The sequence below is a fragment of the Melitaea cinxia genome, chromosome 18 (assembly GCF_905220565.1).
Source record: "Melitaea cinxia chromosome 18, ilMelCinx1.1, whole genome shotgun sequence".
Classification (NCBI taxonomy): domain Eukaryota; kingdom Metazoa; phylum Arthropoda; class Insecta; order Lepidoptera; family Nymphalidae; genus Melitaea; species Melitaea cinxia.
The window spans coordinates 14,451,939-14,473,391 of record NC_059411.1 but is presented as its reverse complement, the minus strand read 5'-3'; the positions used below and the strand labels follow the sequence as shown (position 1 = coordinate 14,473,391).

General features: G+C 34.7%; 1 protein-coding gene across 1 annotated transcript in view; it reads right to left on the bottom strand.

The window, feature by feature from the left end:
• LOC123662149 (nephrin-like) overlaps positions 1 to 21,453 on the bottom strand; it is a 153,813-nt gene that overhangs the window by 111,606 nt on the left and 20,754 nt on the right. Inside the window, exon 2 of the mRNA XM_045597033.1 lies at positions 15,427 to 15,881. Within this exon, the coding sequence (XP_045452989.1) occupies positions 15,427 to 15,514 (88 nt within the window). The 5' untranslated portion in view covers positions 15,515 to 15,881. The remainder of the gene's footprint in view (positions 1 to 15,426; positions 15,882 to 21,453) is intronic.

Sequence of the window (21,453 nt, the reverse complement as noted above, 5' to 3'; positions counted from 1 at the left end):
GCTTAAATAAATTTATTAATTCCATAACGATATATATTTCTTGAGGTTTAATTAAAACCATAATTAGGATTAAATATATATATAATTTATGTAATTGTATATTCTTAAAGTATAAAATATTAAGAATACAGATTATTTAGACAAAATATATTCTTTTATAGATTATTTGTTATAATTAAATTTATGACAGACTGTTAAGAGAAATAAATGAAAACCTCTTTTTTCGTTTCATTTGTAAAAACTGTTCTTTGTAACTAAACCAACATGACGTCTCATCTAAGTTAAATACAAGGATACAATCTGCTTTAAATACTAAATATTTGTCAAAAAAATAATAATAAAAAAACATTTAAAATTTTCTCGTAGTAACGAAGTGGTGTATTTATTTTTCAAACTCAAATAGTCTTAAACATTGGCATATATTAACACGTATCTATACAAATAAATAAAATTGGAGTGTCTATTTGTAATATCAAAATAACTGCTTTTTACTAAATGCATATGGATGTTTACACAGTACATATACAAAAGATAACATTTTTACAAGTTTTGTCTGTGATCTTGACAGGACTTTTACTGGCAGCTAGCTGATGTAATAAGGAGTAACTTAGGCTACATTTATTTTAGAAATTCATTTATATTGTAACTCTGCGAAGAAGAAGAAGAGAACGAAGTCGCTGGCACAGCCAGTAATACATATAAAATATCCGACATTTTTTAGTTTACTTATTACGTTTTAAAAATTCAATTATCTGATCCAAGCTGTTATAGATCTAATTTGATATAATAGATAAGTTAGCGCTTCAAAACTTTATAGACATCCCTAGTAACCATCGTAACCAGACATAGAGACGCCTAAAATAATACCAGGTACACTGTAATAGAAATAGCGTTTGGACAAATTGCACCGGGTCGCTTGTAGGCTAACGACCCGACTTGGATCAGATCCATAATGATTACACCTGTTGTTTACTATTATATAGAATTGACAAACAATTTGTCTATCTATTGTCTAAGATAATATCGTGTATTATTGTAGAAATAGCTTGGGGATAACTGCACCGATGCATTTGTAGGTTAATGACCTGACTTGGACTAGTACTATCCCTGTTGTTTACTATGTATATCCAACTGAGAAATAATTATCTATTGTCAGGATATTTTTTAACTTAAGGAAAAATATACTTCTGATTGTACGGAATTCGCATCAACCTATAATATCCCACGGCTGGGTATAGGCCTCTTTCCCCATGTAGGAGAAGGATCAGAGCTTAATCCACCACGCTACTCCACTCCGGGTTGACGGACATGTTCCCTACTACGAGTCACGATTGCTATCAGGTGTGCATGATAATAACTGAGACCAACGGCTTAACGTGCTCTCCGAGGCATGGTAGGGACAGGACTACGAGACTTACTATGATTTTTATTTTGAAACTCCCGAAATTTCGATGTTGTTGCAACCCTATGAGCAGAAATTTCACAAACCTCATAAAAAATATGGACAAACACGTACCAAATTCTCATACGGAGTTACGAGAGGCTATGAGATATACTGGTCGCGGGTGATGAAATAACGATTAAAAATGATAATCGTAATAACGCCCATCGAATCAAGTAAGTACATAGTAGCCGTGAAAGTTTAAGTACCTATAAGGAAAAGTATACTTACATGATAGTATAACACAGAAGTGGCAGTGGACTGGTCACCTGTGTCGCATGACCGATAAATGTTAGAGCAAACGTGTCCTGGATAGCGGAAACCCGGGATGTATGGCAGGAACTTGTGGAGGCCTATATCCAGCATTGGACTACAATAGGCTGAACTGACTAACAACACTTAATCCATAATGTAAAATCTATTAAGACGATTGGGTAATCTAACTTAAAGTAAATTACTACATCAGAATACTGTGGCTGGTAAACTAAGGTGCGTATTGTTAAATCATTATCCTTTATATTTACCATTCCATGCGATATAATTTAACCAATAAAACACATACAAAAAGACAGTATAAAAATAGACAAAGTATAAGTACAAAAATAGAGATAAAAAAAATTATGTTTAAACTAAATATTCTCAAACTAACCTTTTTAATATAAAACCTTTTGTTAAGCAAGGTTAAGTGATATAAAAAAGTCATAAGCCAAACTTACGAGAGCACATTAAGCTGTCGATTTGGTACTCACTATAAACATCTGATAATGATCGTTACTGGATAGGGAAATTAAACATCTGCGCAGTGGAGCAGCGGAGTAAATTAAGTTCCAATCAATTTTCATATGTATCAAAAAGAGCTTTTACATAGCAGTGGAACATTTGTTTATGTTGTTTGTACCTTTTTAGTTTAGTTCAGTAGGTCATAAAATTCCACGATACGACGAACAAGCGAAATAAATAACTATACATTATTTACCTGACGCTCAATTCCATTATTATTATTAAATTATGTGTCAAAGTTTTGAAACCACATAAAATATTGAAACAAACTGTACCCTATACACGTCAGTATGGGATATATTCGGTCAGTATTTATAACCCACACATAAATTTGGGTATAGTGGGTTGGTCGGGGTCCACGAATCAAGACAACCGAAACAGGCTGTTTCTGTGAGTACTACGCTAAGCTATCATCGTTGGAGAAAATACTGCACGAGACGCATAATTCTATCATAAAAAGAAAATAATAAAGTCATTATGAGGTATCTTGTAAGCTTACAAAAAATGATTAGTGATTTTTTTTATATGTAACTATGCCGGCAAACAACTGTACTCGGCTCATCTGATGGTAAGTGATTACCGTAGCTTATAGACGTCTGCAACACCAGAAGCATCGCAAGCGCGTTGCCGACCCTATCCCCATTTCCCGCCAGGAGCTCTGGTCACCGTACTCACCAACAGGAACATAACACAGGAAAACAGTCATTACTCAGCTGCCATCTTCTGTAAGGTCGTGGTACTACCCCAGTCGGGCTGCTCCATATTTAGAGCAAGAAATTTCCTGCTATGCCCTACCTCAGTTAAATCAATAGTACCTGGGTGACCTTACCTTGGTATTTTTAGTAAATCGTGTTTTTTGGAATTCATACATAAATACGAATTACATATTGATAAAATATGAATAATATTTTATCGATTTTACCGACATAATAATAAAAAATATGAACTGTTTATTTAAATAAAAAATCATGAGTGTAATAGTATTAGATTAAAATATTGTTTCATAACAGATCGAACTATTAGTCATTAAATTAGTCGATCCAATTTCATTAAACAGAAAATAATTACTCGCTCCAACTAAACTTAAAAAGACATTAAAACCAATCCTACCAGGATGGGTCACCGCAACCAACTAGAAAAACCATTTCGTAATCTACACAAACTTTTAAAATCCAAACAGAACCATTAAACTTAACCGGAGTCTAAATTTACCCGGATACGATTATTTAGATCACTTTAGTACAATTACAGTCTCTGTGAGGTCTTAAAAATCTTAATGGTTTAGTTGAATTTATTTGCTGAGCTTATCTGAGGATAATTTAGAATTGTAGCCGGATATAATGCGGTTGCTTTACATTTTTATTTATGTTTATATTTATATGCCTGTACATTATTTTAGTGTTATTAAAAATGTGAAATCAGAAAGACTTTATGTAATAAGCACAGAATTTTTTGAAGTAAAACTTTTTTACCCCAGCTTGACTTGGGGAGTAAGCTGGTGAATGCGTGTCAAGAGCGTTACCAAAAGTGTGTTTGGGTGAGGCGAATGGAGCAAGAGAGAGAGGTGCGACCACACATTCTCTTTCTCGCTTTCTCTCATAGCCAGTTAGATTTCCTATATCTAATACCAGAGTGCAGGCCTATTGCTAGCGAAATTTTCTTCAGTCGTGTGGTCTAAAGCACACATGTTTTCTTTTATTTACTGAATATCATATTATATTATTATTTTATACATAATATCAGTACTAATAAATTTAATTAGTAAAATACCAGATTTATCTATCGAAATTCAATTAAATCGAAAGTAAATTCGGCCCTCAGGAGAAATTAAAGATTAAATTATGATTCTTCAATACCGTCTATAAATTATCCGCTCTATTTCTATCAACATCTATTTTAATTATAATATTCAAAAATTAAATATTTTCACATACTGGTATAAAATTTCTCAAATATAATTAATAAACCTTAAAACAATTATCAATTGCTTGACGAACAATGCAAAGATCAAAGGAGAGGAAATAGCATGTTGGCAAACGCAGTATGGGACATCCTCCGGCTCACTGGATAGACTCATTATCACTTTCTTTCGATTTCTCTGGGATCCCATCATCAGATCCTGGTTTCCTTATCATGGTACCAAGCTAGGGATATCTATTTTCCAACATTATCGAATCGAATATCGAATTATCGAAATCGGTCCATAAACGACGGAGTTATCCCCGAACATACATAAAAAAAAAACATATATACGGTCGAATTGAGTAACCTCCTCCTTTTTTGAAGTCGGTTAAAAAGGTGCTAACTTAAGAAAATCACGAAATGTAATATTAGTGTAAACTTTTCTTTTCTTTTAAAATACATATATTGGTTTTCTTTAATTAATATTTATATTAAATTATAATTTATTACATGACTGCAGAATTGATCTAAGATATGTTTGGTAATGTTTTTTTTTTTTAATTTATTTTGTTGTCAACACAGTGCTATCGATGTAAATGATTAAAAAGAAATGAGAAAGAAAATTATTTCCCTAATTGATTTCAATAAAATAAATACAGTTTGATAAATGAATATTGTTTCAGGATTTAGTGTCTGAATCCTATAAAACTTATAAATCTTCATTTATCCGCTCAATTGATTTACTGCTTTATTTAGCAAGTTTTAAATTCTACAACGACGAACCTACAACACTTACTTGAACAAGTAATATACTATTTGTTCCTTGTGATTTCAATCGTTTAACTTTAGACCAGTAGACGAAGTTCAAGTATTATTTTGGATCACTAGATATCTACATACACAGTTCCATTGCCGTTTAGTTCTTTCCGTTTACGTAAGTAAACAAAAACATATAAAGCTACGAATATATATTGTATAATCGCTCAACTGTAACTAAAATATATTGTTTAATCACTAAACTGGTGACCCCGATTTTGATCGATTTCTTTACATTTCTTTATTTTGCATCATTACATCTTAACTAGGCATAACCTGTATCTTAGTTGTAAGCCTTTGTATCGTATATCGTTAAATCCATTCTTTTCAATCTTCATATTTAACATTCTAAAGTTAAGTAGTTATTCTGCCAGCGTCTCTGATTTAGTTGTGCGTGTGACATGTACGGCGATTTGCAGGCCCGATTCCTCTATCAATATTTCTTTCCGGTCGGATGTCTGTCGTTGAGGGTTTTCCCACCGTGCCTCGACAAGCACGTTAAGCTAGAATATATCCACCAACTGGCAGTGAAGCATCGTGGTGAATTAAGCTCTAACCCGTCCCCTACATTGAGATGAAGCTCTATCCCCAGCAGTGGGATATTACCAGCTGAATCAAAGGTATTGTGCAAGAAATTTGTTGTTTCTATCAGTATTGATACATAAAGATGTAATGAAGTTATGCGATAAACCATTTCTTCTTCGTCTTCTTGATTAATGGCTTTCAATAGTGCCAAATGAAATAAACCATTTCTAAATAAAGTTTGAATTAATCTATATGACAACCTTTCGAAGAAATCGTGTTAGTAGTCCTAGTTTTTAGTTTAGCTGACGGACCGAAATGAACATCTGCAATTGGAACATAACCAACTGTTTGTAGTTCATTTTAAAAAGCATAACTAATTAATTATTGTCGTGACACGTTTCTTGAATGTCGTTATTTTAATAATTAACATATTTGACCTATTTAGAAGTACAAATTCTTCTAACTAGATGCTTAGTCGAAATAAGAAGAATATTTTTAAATATTGTCATATTTTATTTAATATTACAAACGGAAAATCCGTGAAGATAGATAGGTGTTTGTGACTCTTTTAGGTAAAACAATAGTGAACTGAATGTAACGAAACTGGCTACGTAAATGTCAGGAATATCAGAATGACACATAGGTTACATCTTCACCCGACATTCTCGCGGGATCGGGAATTGAAATGAAATCACTTGGCTAATGTATAAAAATGATAAGTTTTATTTGTGTACAGAAATAATGTTCGTGAAGGGATATAGATTTTATTTTAGAAATAGAAAGACACTTCTAGCATACACTGGTTAGTACAGTTGTACTTTAGATAATTGCGTTTGCTGGCAAACGAAAAAAAAAAAACAGGACTTCAATTACATCGCCTCGTAATATAATGTAGGTAGACGAAAAAATAGTCAAGTAAATACGCATTATTAGAGATAAATCAAAAATTTCTTGTCAAATGACAAGACCCAGCTTTGATTTTAAAAAAAGAATCATCGAAATCGGCAAAGCTAGCTGTAAAAAGTTCTAAAATAACACAGAAAAAAATACAGTTGAAATGAGAATCACCTCCTTTTTGTATTTGGAATTATTTATTATTAGTGTGATTTTATTATTGTACTAGATACGCCCGCGACTTCTTCCGCGTGGAATTTAACAAAAAAAGCTGTTTTTCAGTTGGCAGAGGCATAAAATAAATAAATTTCTAGAATAAAAGTAGCCTAAGTTACTCCTTCTTACATCCGCTATCTGCTAGTGAAAGTCCCGTCAAAATCAGTCCAGCCGTTCATCATCATCCAATCAGCAGACAAACAGACAAAAATTGTAAAAAATCTTATTTTGGTATATGTACCGTGTCTACATCCATATGCGTTTGGTAAAAAACGGTTATTTTAATATTACAAACAGACACACCAATTTTATTTATTTGTATAGATATGCAAATTGTCGTGACATTCATAAATTTGTAGTTGTATTTGTTTTATCTACTGTAAGAAGAATTGTTTTTTATGGGTCATCTGTTACCTGAAATAAAGGATTATTATTATTATTATTACTAGCTGACCCCGCAAACGTTGTTTTGTCATATATTTTATTAACCTTCTCAATCCCCCTCCCCCCCCCTAATAAGTTAGGGGAAGGAAAAATAGATGTTGGCCGATTCTCAGACCTACCCGATATGCACACAAAATTTCATAATATTTTATTAACCCTCTTAAACCCCCCCCCCCTCCCCCTATAACTTAGGAGTATGAAAAATAGATGTTGTTCGATTCTCAGACCTAACCGATATGCACACAAAATTTCATGAGAATCAATAAAGACGTTTCGGAGGAGTTTAACTACAAACACCGCGACACGAGAATTTTATATATTAGATTATTTAAAGCCGGTTAAAAACTACTGTAAATAATAAAATTTTATAAATAATAATATAATTCTATCCCTAAAGAATTCACACAAATCGGTTTAACCAAACAATTTCATTAATCCACGAATATTCAAACTATGAGGCAGATCCATTCAGCAGTGCTTTGGCGTCTATAAACTACTTTAAATGTTCTGAGATATTCCTATTCTGTGCAATTTGCATAAACCCGATAAATAAAATATTACCCTCGGCAACGATTCGCTTTGAATTTATTTTTACCGGCATTACTTCACCTCCATTATTTCAATTTTTAATCGCGTTTGAATAAATTGATTTTGAAATTGATTTGTTTTCCTTATTTTCTTCCTTTTGAATTTTCTTTTGTGTTTACAGGATATCTATTATTTTAAATTTAATTGATTATTATACAATATTTAAAATTGTCCTTTAAGGATTTTAATGTTGGTTTTTTTTTGTGGTGACAGGAAACACCAAGTCCCGTAGTTAAGCAGCGTGGTGGATTAAGATCAAGGTGATTGAGATTTCAGGATTAAGCTTCCTTACTATAAGTTATGGAGAAAGAACATTTATTGAAATCTTTAAGCGTTTAATAGTCGCAAAATTTTGGTAATTACTTTAGTTTAGATTTCATTGCTATAGCTTGCTATGGTACAGTATATATATTATATGATAACTAGCTGACCCCGCGAACGTTGTTTTGCCATATATTTTATTAACCTTCTCAATTCCCCCCCCCCCCCCTTATAACTTAGGGGAATGAAAAATAAATGTTGGCCGATTCTCAGACCTACCCGATATGCACACATAATTTCATAATATTTTATTAACCCTCTTAACCCCCCCCCCCCCTTATGACTTAGGGGTATGAAAAATAGATGCTGTTCGATTCTCAGACCTACCCGATATGCACACAAAATTTCATGAGAATCGGTCCGGAGGAGTTTAACTACAAACACCGCGACACGAAAATTTTACGAGTATATATAAGATATGGTATGCGACGCGACGGCTTGTCCGGATAAGCTCTTGTGAGTTTTCGTGGCAGGCTTATGTATAAGTGTAAAGTATGTATTTTTTGTATTTTTGAACAAATAATGAAAAAAAGAGGTCTACGCCCAACTGTCGGACGTAACAGGCTGATTCATATCGTATTGTAATCGTTGCACGTTGACATGAAATGAATTTGTGTGTTATGTCATATTTAATAAACATTTTACTTTGGTTTAAATTAATTATTTTTAAAGAATAATTTAAGTACTAATTAATGGTAATAATATTATATATAAAACTATAGATGTAATTTTGTTTTTGGTAGTTTCAGGATTTAATTTGATCCTTGTACTTTGCTAACTTATTTGGTTTGCTTCTAAATTTTTTTTCTAAGATAACTCAAATTTTATGTTCTATATTATTCAAGCAAGTGAATGCCATTCTTAGTGAGAAATAATTAATTTTCTAAATGTTAGTATTTTGAATTTTATTTTCAATAAATTAACTTTATACTTTTGGGTACAAATCCATACCAATAAATAAAATGGGTGTGTCTTTTTGTAATATTAAAATAACCGCTTTTTACTAAATGCATAATATGGATAACATTTTTTAAAAAATTTCTCTATCTGTCTGTTTGTTTCGGCTAATCTCTGAAATGACTGGACCGATTTTGACGGGACTTTCACTGGCGGATAGCTGATGTAATAAGGAGCAACTTAGGCTACTTTTATTTTAGAAATTTATTTAAATTACTAACTGACTCGGCAAACGTTGTCGTGCCGCTAAACGCTATTTAAGGTTGGTGGTAGAAGGGTGAAATTTAGGGTTGTATGTATTTTTTTTTTCAACGCCAAATCATAATAAAATAAAAAATAAATAATTGATCTAAAAATTTAAAAAAATTAGGGGTGGACTACCCTTAACATTTAGGGGGATGAAAAATAGATGTTGTTCGATTCTCAGACCTACCCAATATGCACACAAAATTTCATGAGAATCGGTCAAGCTGTTTCGGAGGAGTTTAACTACAAACACCGCGACACGAGAATTTTATATATTAGATAAGTCTGCGAACTGAATAATAACTTTTTGTTTCACGCGAACGAAGTCGCGGGCACAGCTTTGAATAATAAAATTTGAATCTACAACTAACAAGACTCTTGCTCGGTAATTTATTAGTAAGGTATTTCTGAAAGATTAAAAATCTTAAGTATAAGCTATCGCGTTATCCAATACTTTTTACGAAGAAATAATGATGTCTCGTTCGAGAGTGTCGAGGGCTAAGGGCAAGATGAGAGCCCTTGTAATTCATTATCAACTCGACCAATATCTACGGTCGGGCATGTCCTACATTTTCAAACCTTCATTTGAGTAAGAAAATTTTAAAATGTTCTTCGAAGACGTAGGTATGAATACTGTTCCTAATAATTTTTAATTTATTTAGAAATTTCATCTTATTTATGAAATAGACCCGTGATATAAAAAAATATTGAATGAAATTCTTGACCTGCCTTGAGGTTCTTGAAAGTGACCGCGCAACCCTTTTGCGAGAAAGACATAAATATATATTTGAAATGTCACCGAAATTGTTTTAAGAATTAAGCTCCAGTTGCTATTGGGTATACAGGCATTTTTATAATAATTATTACCCAGTTTGAAACTCATTTGCATAGAATGGTCCTATACAATTTTTGATATCATATCAAAAATCGACCGTTCCAGCGGGGATCGAACCTGCATCTCCCACTGACCGTGCCGGTGCTTTAGCCAATTATGCTATGGAACGATGTACCCTTTTTAGATCGAAATATTTGAAACGATGATTTTACATTCGGTTCTAAGCGACCGTGGCGCCGTCTATAGTGAGTGTCTATGGATGTTGCTTTCACTTACCACCAGGTGAGCCAACTGTCCCTTTGCCCCCTCTTCTATAAAAAAAAGTCGTGTGGTAAGCACTTTTATCCTACTTATTTCCTGACTTCTGATGTAGGTTAGGTTAGGTTAGGTTAGTACATAAACCCAGGCTTTTGGAGCCCAGGCCCCAGACTTAGGTCTGGGACCTGGGCTCCAAGGGGAGGAGTTCCTGGTCTTCTACCTGGGCGCGTCCCCCGTTTGGCGGATAGGGGAGTGCTGCCTGCGTTACTGAGCAACGCAGGCGGTAGGGGTCCTCGGACCCCCGCGGACCAAAACCAGGCGGTAGGGCGCGAAAGCGCATTGGAGTGCCGGGGCGCTCCGGGAGGTGGACGGGGTGGGCGGATTCGCTCGCCCGCCCTGGCGCTAAGGCGCGGTGTGCGGTATGCTGGCTGGGTTGTACTGGCTCCCTGGAGCTTGCTCGGTTGCTGGTGCAATCCGGCAGACCAGTTGCGTGAGGGCCGGGCTGTGCTGGCTCCCTGGAGCTTTGGCTTGGTTGTCGGTGCAGTTCGGCGGACCCGTGGGGTAGTTGCGGGGTCGCGCTGGGCTCCCTAGACCCTAGTTAGGTTGCTCGGTGCGATCCGGCGTTGAAGGACGGGCGGTCCTGCCCCCCAACGCTACTTGCCGGCGTTGGAGGTCAGGACTGCCTGGCTTGGAGAGGGGACGCTCCTGGACATGTGTCCCCATTCTGCAGACGGTAGACTGGTCCGGTTGAGCGTCCCCTGCGTGGGGTGGCCGGCTGGAGGGACAGTAAGACCTTCGGCTGGCTTGAGACCGCACGCGCGAGACGTGGGAGCGCTCTCGGTGCCCGAGAGTGCTCCACAACAGGAGGCGGCCTGTCCTGCACCCGCAGGCAGGCCCACCGTCCGGGGCGTCATGGCAAATACTTTTAAGGGGTCCCGTGGCGCCCCACCAGGACGACGAGGGCACCGCTGGTTTTTACTGAGTAGTCCGGCATTGCACTTCCCGCCGGGAGTCTCAGACTTCCGTCGCCTTCGGGTGACGGGGGTACGTAAATGCATTTTCCAGCGTAAAAAAAAAAATAAAAAATAATAAAGGTTAGTACATAAAAGCTGTGGTTCTTTTTTCGCTATTGATTACCTCTCTGAAAATGTCTATAAAAGACAAGGTATGTGTTTTTACTTAATAACTAAAAGTAATATAATAATTAATTTATACGAACCCATACGTATATATAACGTCGATTTTCACTTGTAACTCTTATTAAAGTAGTAAGTAATTTTATGGGCTTCGTCTAGACTATATTGTTGTCGCCGTTACAAGTGAATATGTTTCATTTCAACTAAAAATAAATGAAATCCGTATTTATACAACGAAAAAAAATATCATCTATCATATATCTGTTCTTTAGCACTTTTATGGGAAGGAATAGGAGTTAAAAAAATATATATTTTACTTTTTTTAATTTATTTAGTTAAATATTCCAAATGTAGCTCTATAGCAAATACCAGGCGGTCATAACGTCAACAGAAGTTTCATACCATCATTATTAAGCTGTCTATTCATCATTGATAAAGCACGTGCGATATTCGCTCGTGCAAGTGTATTCGTACGAGTACAATTTGGCGATTTTCCAGCAATAAAGTGACTTTTGCGATATTTATTGCTTTAAGTGACATTTCATTGATTGTTGCTTAAGTGAGGAATTAAAATCTACATTTTTTTTATTTGCTAAGTGTATTTTAAACAATGTCAGAATAACATTTAAATGAAAGAATACAGACTAAAAACTATAAAAAATTTAATAACAACAAAAAAAACTACAAACTATAATTTTAAATTGTCAAAAACGAATTAAGAGACGATATTTCTTATAAAGATATTTACTTTAATTTAATTTGAATGAAACTTAATAATAAGTTAAGTAAAAATTTAATATTTTAAATTTTTCGTAGAAAATATTATTAACCGTTATAAAAGAGAGCAGTCGGGAATATGAAAATTCAAAGTACCAGTAAACTAAAGCAAACACCAGTTCTAATACGTTTATGATTCGTAATGCAAGGTATTATTATTAGGAATTCCAAGTTGAACGTGAAGGTACCACATATTCGAAATGTAGATTCTGCAGAGAAGACTGATAAATTGAAAATTTCTTGCTCAAAATATGGAGCAGCTCGACTGGGGTAGTACCTCGAAATTACAGAAGTTGACAGCTAAATGAGTCTTTTTAAGCTTCCGTTGTGTTCCTATTAGAGAGTAAGGTGACCAGAGCTCCTGGGGAGAACTGAGGATAGGGTCGGCAATGCGCTTGCGATGCTTCCGGTGTTGCAGACGTCTATAGGCTACGGTAGCTCCACGTTCCCACAACGACGATGAGGGCACCGCTGGTTTTCAGTGAGTAGTCTGGCATTGCACCTTCCGCCGGGATCCTCACACTCCCGCCGCCTCCGAGTGACGGGGTCAGTGCGTAAATGCATTTTCCAGCGTTAGAAATAGATACGCCACGTACGCTAGGTCCATAAACGTCACAAATTTATTCATGACTTGAGCCAAATTTTTCGTGTTTACCCGACTTCCAAAAAAAGGAGGATGTCTTCGATTCGCAAGTAAACACAATTATTTAAAATGTACTAAATTTATTCGTTGGATTCACCCATTTTAATGGACAGAAAAACATGAAAAGTGGGAAGAAACTTTGCTTTGTGTTTTTATTTCATTTTAAACATATATTATATACAGTCATAACAGTCGGCTGTTACCTGTAACACAAGCATTAAGTTGCTTACCACAGACAACCATGTGTGTATATGTGTATGTGTGTATAATATGATATTTATTTATTTAGGTAACTATTTTAACATGAAACCTTTTTGTGAGAAGCGTTTATATAACATTTGGTTGGATTAAGGGTCAAATACAGACGACAATGTTGCTTAAAAAGGCCTGTATTACGAGGAGGTTTCTCAGCCTGGCGCATTAACTAACGATTGCCTGGACCTCAACCTGCCACCGGAGTAGTACTTTTTTATGTTTTAAAAAATAATTTGTTTTTTATAAATATATTTTAAAATGTATAAAATATACTGAAATTAAATTTTAATAAAATTACCAAATAAATCACAATTATAACAGAATTATAATGGATGTAATTTTTTCATACATTTTTATATCAAAGAGAGAATTCATCAATCAACTTTCAAAGTCAGTCAAAAATATACGCATTATAAAGCAAGTACATCGTATCAAGTTCTAGGTAAACAAAAAAATTATAGTTTCATATACATTAACGATCAAACGGAGAACTACATTTTAATATTTCTGTTAAAGTTGGTTAAGATAATATAATTAGATTAATAAGAAAATACCACGTAAATCATGGTGTTAGAATGGCGGCCTCGTACGAGTAAGCGCATCGTTGGATAACCCCCCACTAGAAGGACAGATGAGATCTAACTGGTCGCTAGTAGCCGCTGGATGCTAGACGCGCCAGATCACGAAAGATGAAAGACCTTGCAAAAGACGTCAACTGCTGAAGATAGCTTCAGCAGTGGACGTCCATCAGTTGAAATGATGATGATAAAATATATTAGGTACCAGGCAAACATAACATTAGAAGTAGTTTCAGATATCTTCCGTCTCATTATTAAGCTTCCGTACATTATTGACAGAGCACGTGTGATAGTCGTTCGTGCGAGTATATCCAATTTGGCGATCCGCCAGCATAAGGGGGTCGAATGCGACACTGCTCTCAATGATACTGAATTAAGCGGCACTATATTGAAATATGGTCGTGGAGTAGATAATTTAGGATTTAAACTTATCCAAGTATTTTGATTACGAAATTATTTTTAAATATTTTGTTTATTTGTATTTTATAATTAATTGCTTCACGTATGAATATGAAGTATATAACTTTTAAAACAATAAATATATTTGTTTGTCTTGCGTTATACTTTTTTTGTGTTTGCTACAAAAGGATTCCAACTCGAATTTCAAAACAAAATAATAAACTCAACCTATGTAGATAATACGACGCCGCGTTGGCGCAACGGTTACAGCCATGGATTGTACCTGTTGCGCTGGCGGTTTCGAGTTCGATCCCCACACATGACAATCATTTCTATTGGCCATACAGGTATTTGCCGTGGTCTGGGTGTTTGTACAGTCCTTATGGGTCTCCCCACCGTGCCTCGGAGAGCACGTTAAGCCGTCGGTCCCGGTTGTTATCATGTACACCTGATAGCGATCGTTACTATAACGCAACGAATATATCCGCCAACCCGCATTGGAGCAGCGTGGTGGATTAAGCTCTGATCCTTCTCCTACACGGGGAAAGAAGCCTATGCCCAGTAGTGGGATATTACAGGCTGAAGCGTGTATAGGTAATAAGTGATGCTTTACATTTAAGCTCCAGTTGGGTATTCTTTCATGCTGGTTATGGAGTCCATTAAATACATACAGCACAAACAAACGCCGAGACCATAACAAACATCTCTAAGGCGTATACAAATATTGGCATGAACGGGGTTCGCTACGCTAGAACCAGCTACTATGATCAATCAAAACCAAATCCATGCCAAAATTAGTGTTTGTGTACTACCGCTGAAATTTTTATTTCCACCTTGAACTTAAAAAAGTTGAATATTTTACTTTATATCAAAATTCAGTCTCCATACAAACTCGTACATAATAAATAGATTTGTCGTAGTCTGGGCGTTTGTGCTTGTATATCACATGTGTTTCCAGATCTCTGTTATCAGATTCAAATTCTGGTGACACTCAAGTCTAGAGCGTTTTGTTTTGTTACAAATAATCACTCCATAATAAAAAATTATCGATAAAAGATCTGATTAAAAATTAAAAACAAAGGAACCTTCCTGGGGGGATTTGAGAATAGGGTCGGCAACGCGCTTGCGATGTTTCTAGTGTCAAAGACGTATATAAGCTACGGTAATCGCTTACCATTATGTGAGCCGCACGCTTGTTTGCCGACATATTTGTATTTAAAAAAATCGATAATGTTAGAGCAGATAATAATTTTGAAAAATACAACATTTTACAAACAAACATATGCATTTTATAATATTCAAATAATGTACACTATAAAGTCGTACAAAGAAACTATGTCTTGTTCGAAATCAGAATAAAAAATGCAGGTACTAATTTCTATACAAATCAATTTAAATAAAATATTACAACTTACTCGCTTCCACGATCTCCTCACTAGTTCTAATTAGGCTGTACAAAATTAGTAATGTCACAAGCACAAATAAATTCGTATCTCTCGACATTTTCACTAAACAACATCCAAATCACATCACTATACAACACACCGACATCTGATTTAGCACACATTGATATTCGTACACTATTTTCAAGTTTAAATTTAATGTGTATTTGAATTTCTTTATTTATATCCTGATTAACTTCATATCCCAATTGTAGATGTTTATCATCTCCAATTAATTTTATGTCTTCAATATTGCGGTCTCAAAAATTGATTTTCGTTTTTTTTTTTTCAATACGAAAAGTTATTTCCTAATCCATCCCCGAAAATATAATTCTATTTTCGTTCATCAAAGTGTCATAATGTTTGGACGCGATCCAAGTTATTTATTTTTCACCGTCAGCCGGTGAAATTTCGCGCGACCGGAACATCTGAAAAGAAATATTATTTTTGATAAAATAAACATCTATGTTTGTGGGTTAGATTTGTGGAATCACTTTCATAAATAATACTCAGCCAATATTCGAGTGTATAAACAAATGCGGTTCTCGACTTCGACTAATAAAGCGCTGCTTAGATAACTTTACTTTCTTTATGTGTGAAAGAATCTTAGCGTATCTCAGTCGCTTCCTGTGTTTATTTTTAATTCGGATTTTCAAGATTTTGTTTTATCTTATACACATGTATATAATAAGGCTTTCTATGACATCACGTCAGTTGAGCGTGAGTCAAATACGTATTCAAGGGTTTCGTACGTATCAAAAGATCACAAAATCAATAAAAATTACTCCCGAGCTGTATGTGTGCGAATAACTTCCGACTGCGCCAAATTGGATAATTTTTATTCGATTACTGATGTTCGATTATCAAAAAATTGATAAATTCTTGAAAAGAAAAAATGACGCTACGAAGTTGTTGAATGTACGAGTTGCCGGAAAAATGAAACAATATTTTGTACAGATATACAATGCTTGTATCCTTTTGGTTTCGAAAGATACACCCAGGTGATATAATAATAATATAAAATAGTGTATGTTATAATATATATTTAAGTTAGTTTTAGTAATACTAAATATCTTATAACATACATACACTGTCGTCTGCTCCTATGGTAAGCAACTTAATGCTTGTGTTACAGGTAATAGCCAGCTGATACAGCTAAATAATTTCTTTTTTTTTTTTTTTTTATAAATATACATGGAAATATTACATATATCAATATAAATATTTCACCCAGACTCAGGTGGAAATTGAACCCGCAACCCGCAGAGCAGAAAGCAGGGCCACTACAAATTCCGCCAACGAGCTAGTCATCAGATAACTAGTGGGTGGACAGTTTGACGTACTGAAAATGTAGGTGTAGTCCATTTTCACCAATGATGATAAGGTTTATCTTGAACATAATATATACCACATAATGAAAAGATATAAATATTAAAGTCTACAGAAATACCTGAACCTGAGCATCACGATTAGTCACATCGAACACCGAGAGATCAGAATGTTTCGGCCACGACTCACTTCCGTCGCTCTAATAATAATCCCCTCCGGAAATGACGGTTCCGTTGCCTTGAAAATATTAATCAATACAATTACTCCCAGTTCGTGTAATTAAATGAAATGGCGTTTTTACTGTCGCTAATAGGAAATGACTACTTTCATACTTTTGTACCTAAATGTTATTGAATGAATATAAATAAAAACTTTACAGTCAATGGATCCAAAAGGATTTAAGTTCTGTTTCAGGGGTCAAGATACCTACAAGCGTGCATTTCATATAGACAGAAAGGCACTGCCTACCTTGGCATGTTACTAAAAATGATATATAAAACATGAACATTACATATTTTTGAAAAAGACATATACCATAATTCGATTAAAATCCACTTTAATTCGAAAAACCCGCCGTCATATATGCGATATCGGCACTTCGCGCGAATCGACGACGAGCCTTTTATGAAAATTTTGCCTACAATCGCTAACCAAATACAATTTTATAATGTCGCGCGTCATATGGAATACGAACAAAGTATTGTGTTTTTAACATTGGTCGGTTTAACAATGACAGGAGGCACAGCCTAAGAATAACCTGTCAAATCAAATTGTCTTGGATGCGATACCGTTTTTAACAATAATTATGATTTTTGATACGGTCGCATAATCGCATCTGCGATCTATAATGACAATTCACTTTGAATTTTTCATTTGTGCGTTCTTGTTTTTAGTGAAAATATTAATATATTAGTGATGAATAAGTTTACGTATAAAATATGTAACGGAGATATTTGATGAAAGTAAATAGTGCATCCAAATTCAACACGTTCGATATTACGGATAAATTAAAAATTGTTCAGGCGTATCGATTTAACACATAAATAACAATGACGTTATAATTTTTCATTTATTAATAAATAAACAAGTACTTTCATTAAGATTACAATTTCGTAACTAATTAATAGTGTTATCAGCGATTTTCTATGTTTGACACAAACGAAATTATCAGAGTGCCGGCCTTATGAGGTCACTATGTGTATCCAGTAACTGATTTGTTTGATAAGTATCAGTTGGTTGCTGTACGTGTATTTGTATGCCTGCATTAGTAGTATAAATGCACTTTAGGTGTCCAATAATTTACTTGTCTGTTCTTGAAATTATCTAAAAGCTATTCTCAACAAAATCGAAATAAATTAGGAAAAAATTGCGTCAGTAAGTGCAGTGTGGCTGTTCATTTATTTTTAACTGCCTACCCTGTCTAAAACTTTATGCACGCCACTGCCTACAACACAATCACAAACGCGCAAATAAGTATATCCGTCATATAGGTAATAGTCGGCTGATATAGCTAAATACTTTTTTTTATAAATATACATAGAAATATTAAATATATATAGGGATATAAATACAAATATTACACTCAGACTCAGGCGGAAATCGAACCCGCAACGATCAGGATCACTAGCTGCTACTACTACTAAACTGCGCCAACGAGCTAGTCGCAAATCACAAGAAACATCTATATAGCTAGATTTTTGACCTGTAGGACATATCTACGACTTTATTTTTGTGTTACCCACACATTAGGAATTCTAAACATTTTTGAATATCATATCAAAAATTGACCGCTCCAGCGGGGTTATATATAGTTTGTAATTATGCTATGAACCAAAATCGCAACTTATCATCAGGTAGAACATACTTGTAGATTTATAATATTATACAATGGACCGCACAGCGCACCGTTTTCGAGTCGATCAACGCTCAATGAAAATGTTTGTATTAAGTCCATAAATATTTCATAATTATATTTTGAGGTATTATTTATTTATTTATTGTCCAAAATATTATAATACTGAAACAATTCTTTAGAGATCTTGTCCAAACAAAAAAATACACAACTTTTTTTTTTTTTTATTATAATAATTAAAACGATTTACACCATTAATAATATTATCTGATTTCATGTGAACATATTAAAACCCATGTTTAATTATCTCTTTATAGCTAGTTCTTTACTATAGCATTACTTCATATATAAATTATATTACTAAGGGTAAATGAGCCGATGTAATTACAAGGACAACGGATTTAGTATCTTAAGCTTAATTTATTTGAGTAGTGGCAATTAAACGGCTTTAGTAATACTAGCTGTTGACTGTTGTTCGACGTGATAACTTATATGTATAAAAATAAATATTTGAACAAATTGTCCTTAAAAGTACCCGACCGGATTTATTATAATTAGAAAAAATATGCATTTTTAATCGACTTCAAAAAAGGAGGAGGTTACTCATATATATATATATATATTTAAATGTATGTTCGGGGATAACTTCGTCGTTTATGAACCGATTTTGATAATTCTTTTTTTGTTGGATAGTTGATATCTCAAGTGTGGTACTATGATAAGGAAACCAGGATCTGATCATGGAATCCCAGAGAAATCGAGGTAAACCCTCGGAAATTATAGTGTGTAGTGCGTTTGTTAATTTTCGTGTACTTACGTTGTATTACTGTCAATGTAATTGAAGTCTGTTTTTTTCGTTTGCAAGCAAACACACTTATCACAATTTGTATTCGTTAAAGTATTTCCAAGTAATAAAAATTGTTATGGGTAATTTATTTTAATTAATAAAGTAGTGTGGTTTGTAGCTGTTTAGACGAACATACATAAAAACGCTATAAAATTTAATAACAATTTGTCAAAAGGGTCGCCGCATGATCATGGGGGCTCGTCCATTAACAATGGCTTATCTCTTGATCTCTAGGTGTTAACGAAAGAATCCAATTAAAACTTTTAATTAAGTCTCTATCGCCCTTTTTGAGGGGGTAATTTTTACTAATCATTGTAGGAAATAAAATTATTTTAATACATTTGTCAATTTATTGGATTGGTCCCATCGTTTTTTTTTTTTTTTTTTTTTTTTTTTTTTCAATAGCTACATTTTAATTCATCATTTTAATTATATTGATAATCATCCAAGACCTACGTAATTATAATTTTAATACAGTTTATTGAAATACAATAGGGGAATTTTCGTAAATATGGAAATAACAACAAAAGTAAACATAAAATAAAAACGAGAGTGCTTTCGACCACACGGCTGAAGTAAAACTTCTTTAGCTCCATCTAACTTATAACTCGTTCTCAACTTCCGTTCGCCTCTCCCGATCACACTTTTCGTAACGCTCTCGTCACGCATTCACCACCTTACTTGCCAAGTCAAATGTGCGTAAAGAAGTTTTACTTCAAAATGTGCTTCTTGTGATGAATGATATAAGTCGAGTTATACCCCTTTTTTAACCGACTTCAAAAAAGGAGGAGGTTACTCAATTCGACCGTATATATATATATTTTTTTTATGTATGTTCGGAGATAACTTCTTCGTTTATGAACCGATTTGGATAATTATTTTTTTGTTGGAAAGGAGATATTCATAGTTTGGTACCATGATAAGAAAACCAGGATCTGATGATGGGATCCCAGAGAAATCGAGGGAAACTTTCAAAAATCGTAAGGGTGACTAGTAAATTTAATCATGTTTTCATTAAGTACTATAAAGCACCACTATTTAATAAAGGTCTGGAGTCGATCTGATGATGGAGACGAAAGATAGTCGAGGGTACTCTTCAACGACTTATAGCAATTACCTGCTGTTTGAACTTAATTCGTTTCTATTGATGAGAACTTTGCACCTATATGAGTTACAAGTGCCATTAAAGTCTGATGATGGAGACGAAAGATAGTCGAGGGAACTCTTTAACGATTTATAGCAATTACCTGCTGTTTGAACTTAATTCGTTTCTATTGGTGAGAACTTTGCATATATATGAGTTATAAGTGCCATTTCAGTCTGATGATGGAGACGAAAGATAGTCGAGGGTACTCTTCAACGACTTATAGCAATTACCTGCTGTTTGAACTTAATTCGTTTCTATTGATGAGAACTTTGCACCTATATGAGTTACAAGTGCCATTAAAGTGTGATGATGGAGACGGAAGATAGTCGAGGGAACTTTTCAACGATTTATAGCAATTACCTGCTGTGTGATCATCTGTGTCGCAGGACCAGGTTTGATGATGGAGCCTATAAACACTCGAGGGAATTTCTCAACAATTTACAGCAGTTACCTTTTGCTGTTTGACGACCGCTTTGATATAAGGGTGCATGTGTCGTGTCAGCGGCGCCTAAACACCGACGGTCGCGGGTTCTATTCCCGCTCGGAGTGGATATTTATGTTTTTACAAATATTTATTTTCGGTCTAGTTGTTAATCCTTGTGGTTCTCCCAACCTAGCCTCGGAGAACACGCTAGGCTGTCAGTCCCGGTTGTTATTACGTACACCTGATAGCGAACTTTACTCATAGTATGGCGACGCGTTAGCGCAGCGGTCACAGCACCGGCTGTTGCGCTGGCGTTAGTGGGTTCAATCCCCGCGCACGACAGACATTTGTATTGGCCATATATATGTTTATCATGATCTGGGTGCTTGTGCTTGTGTATT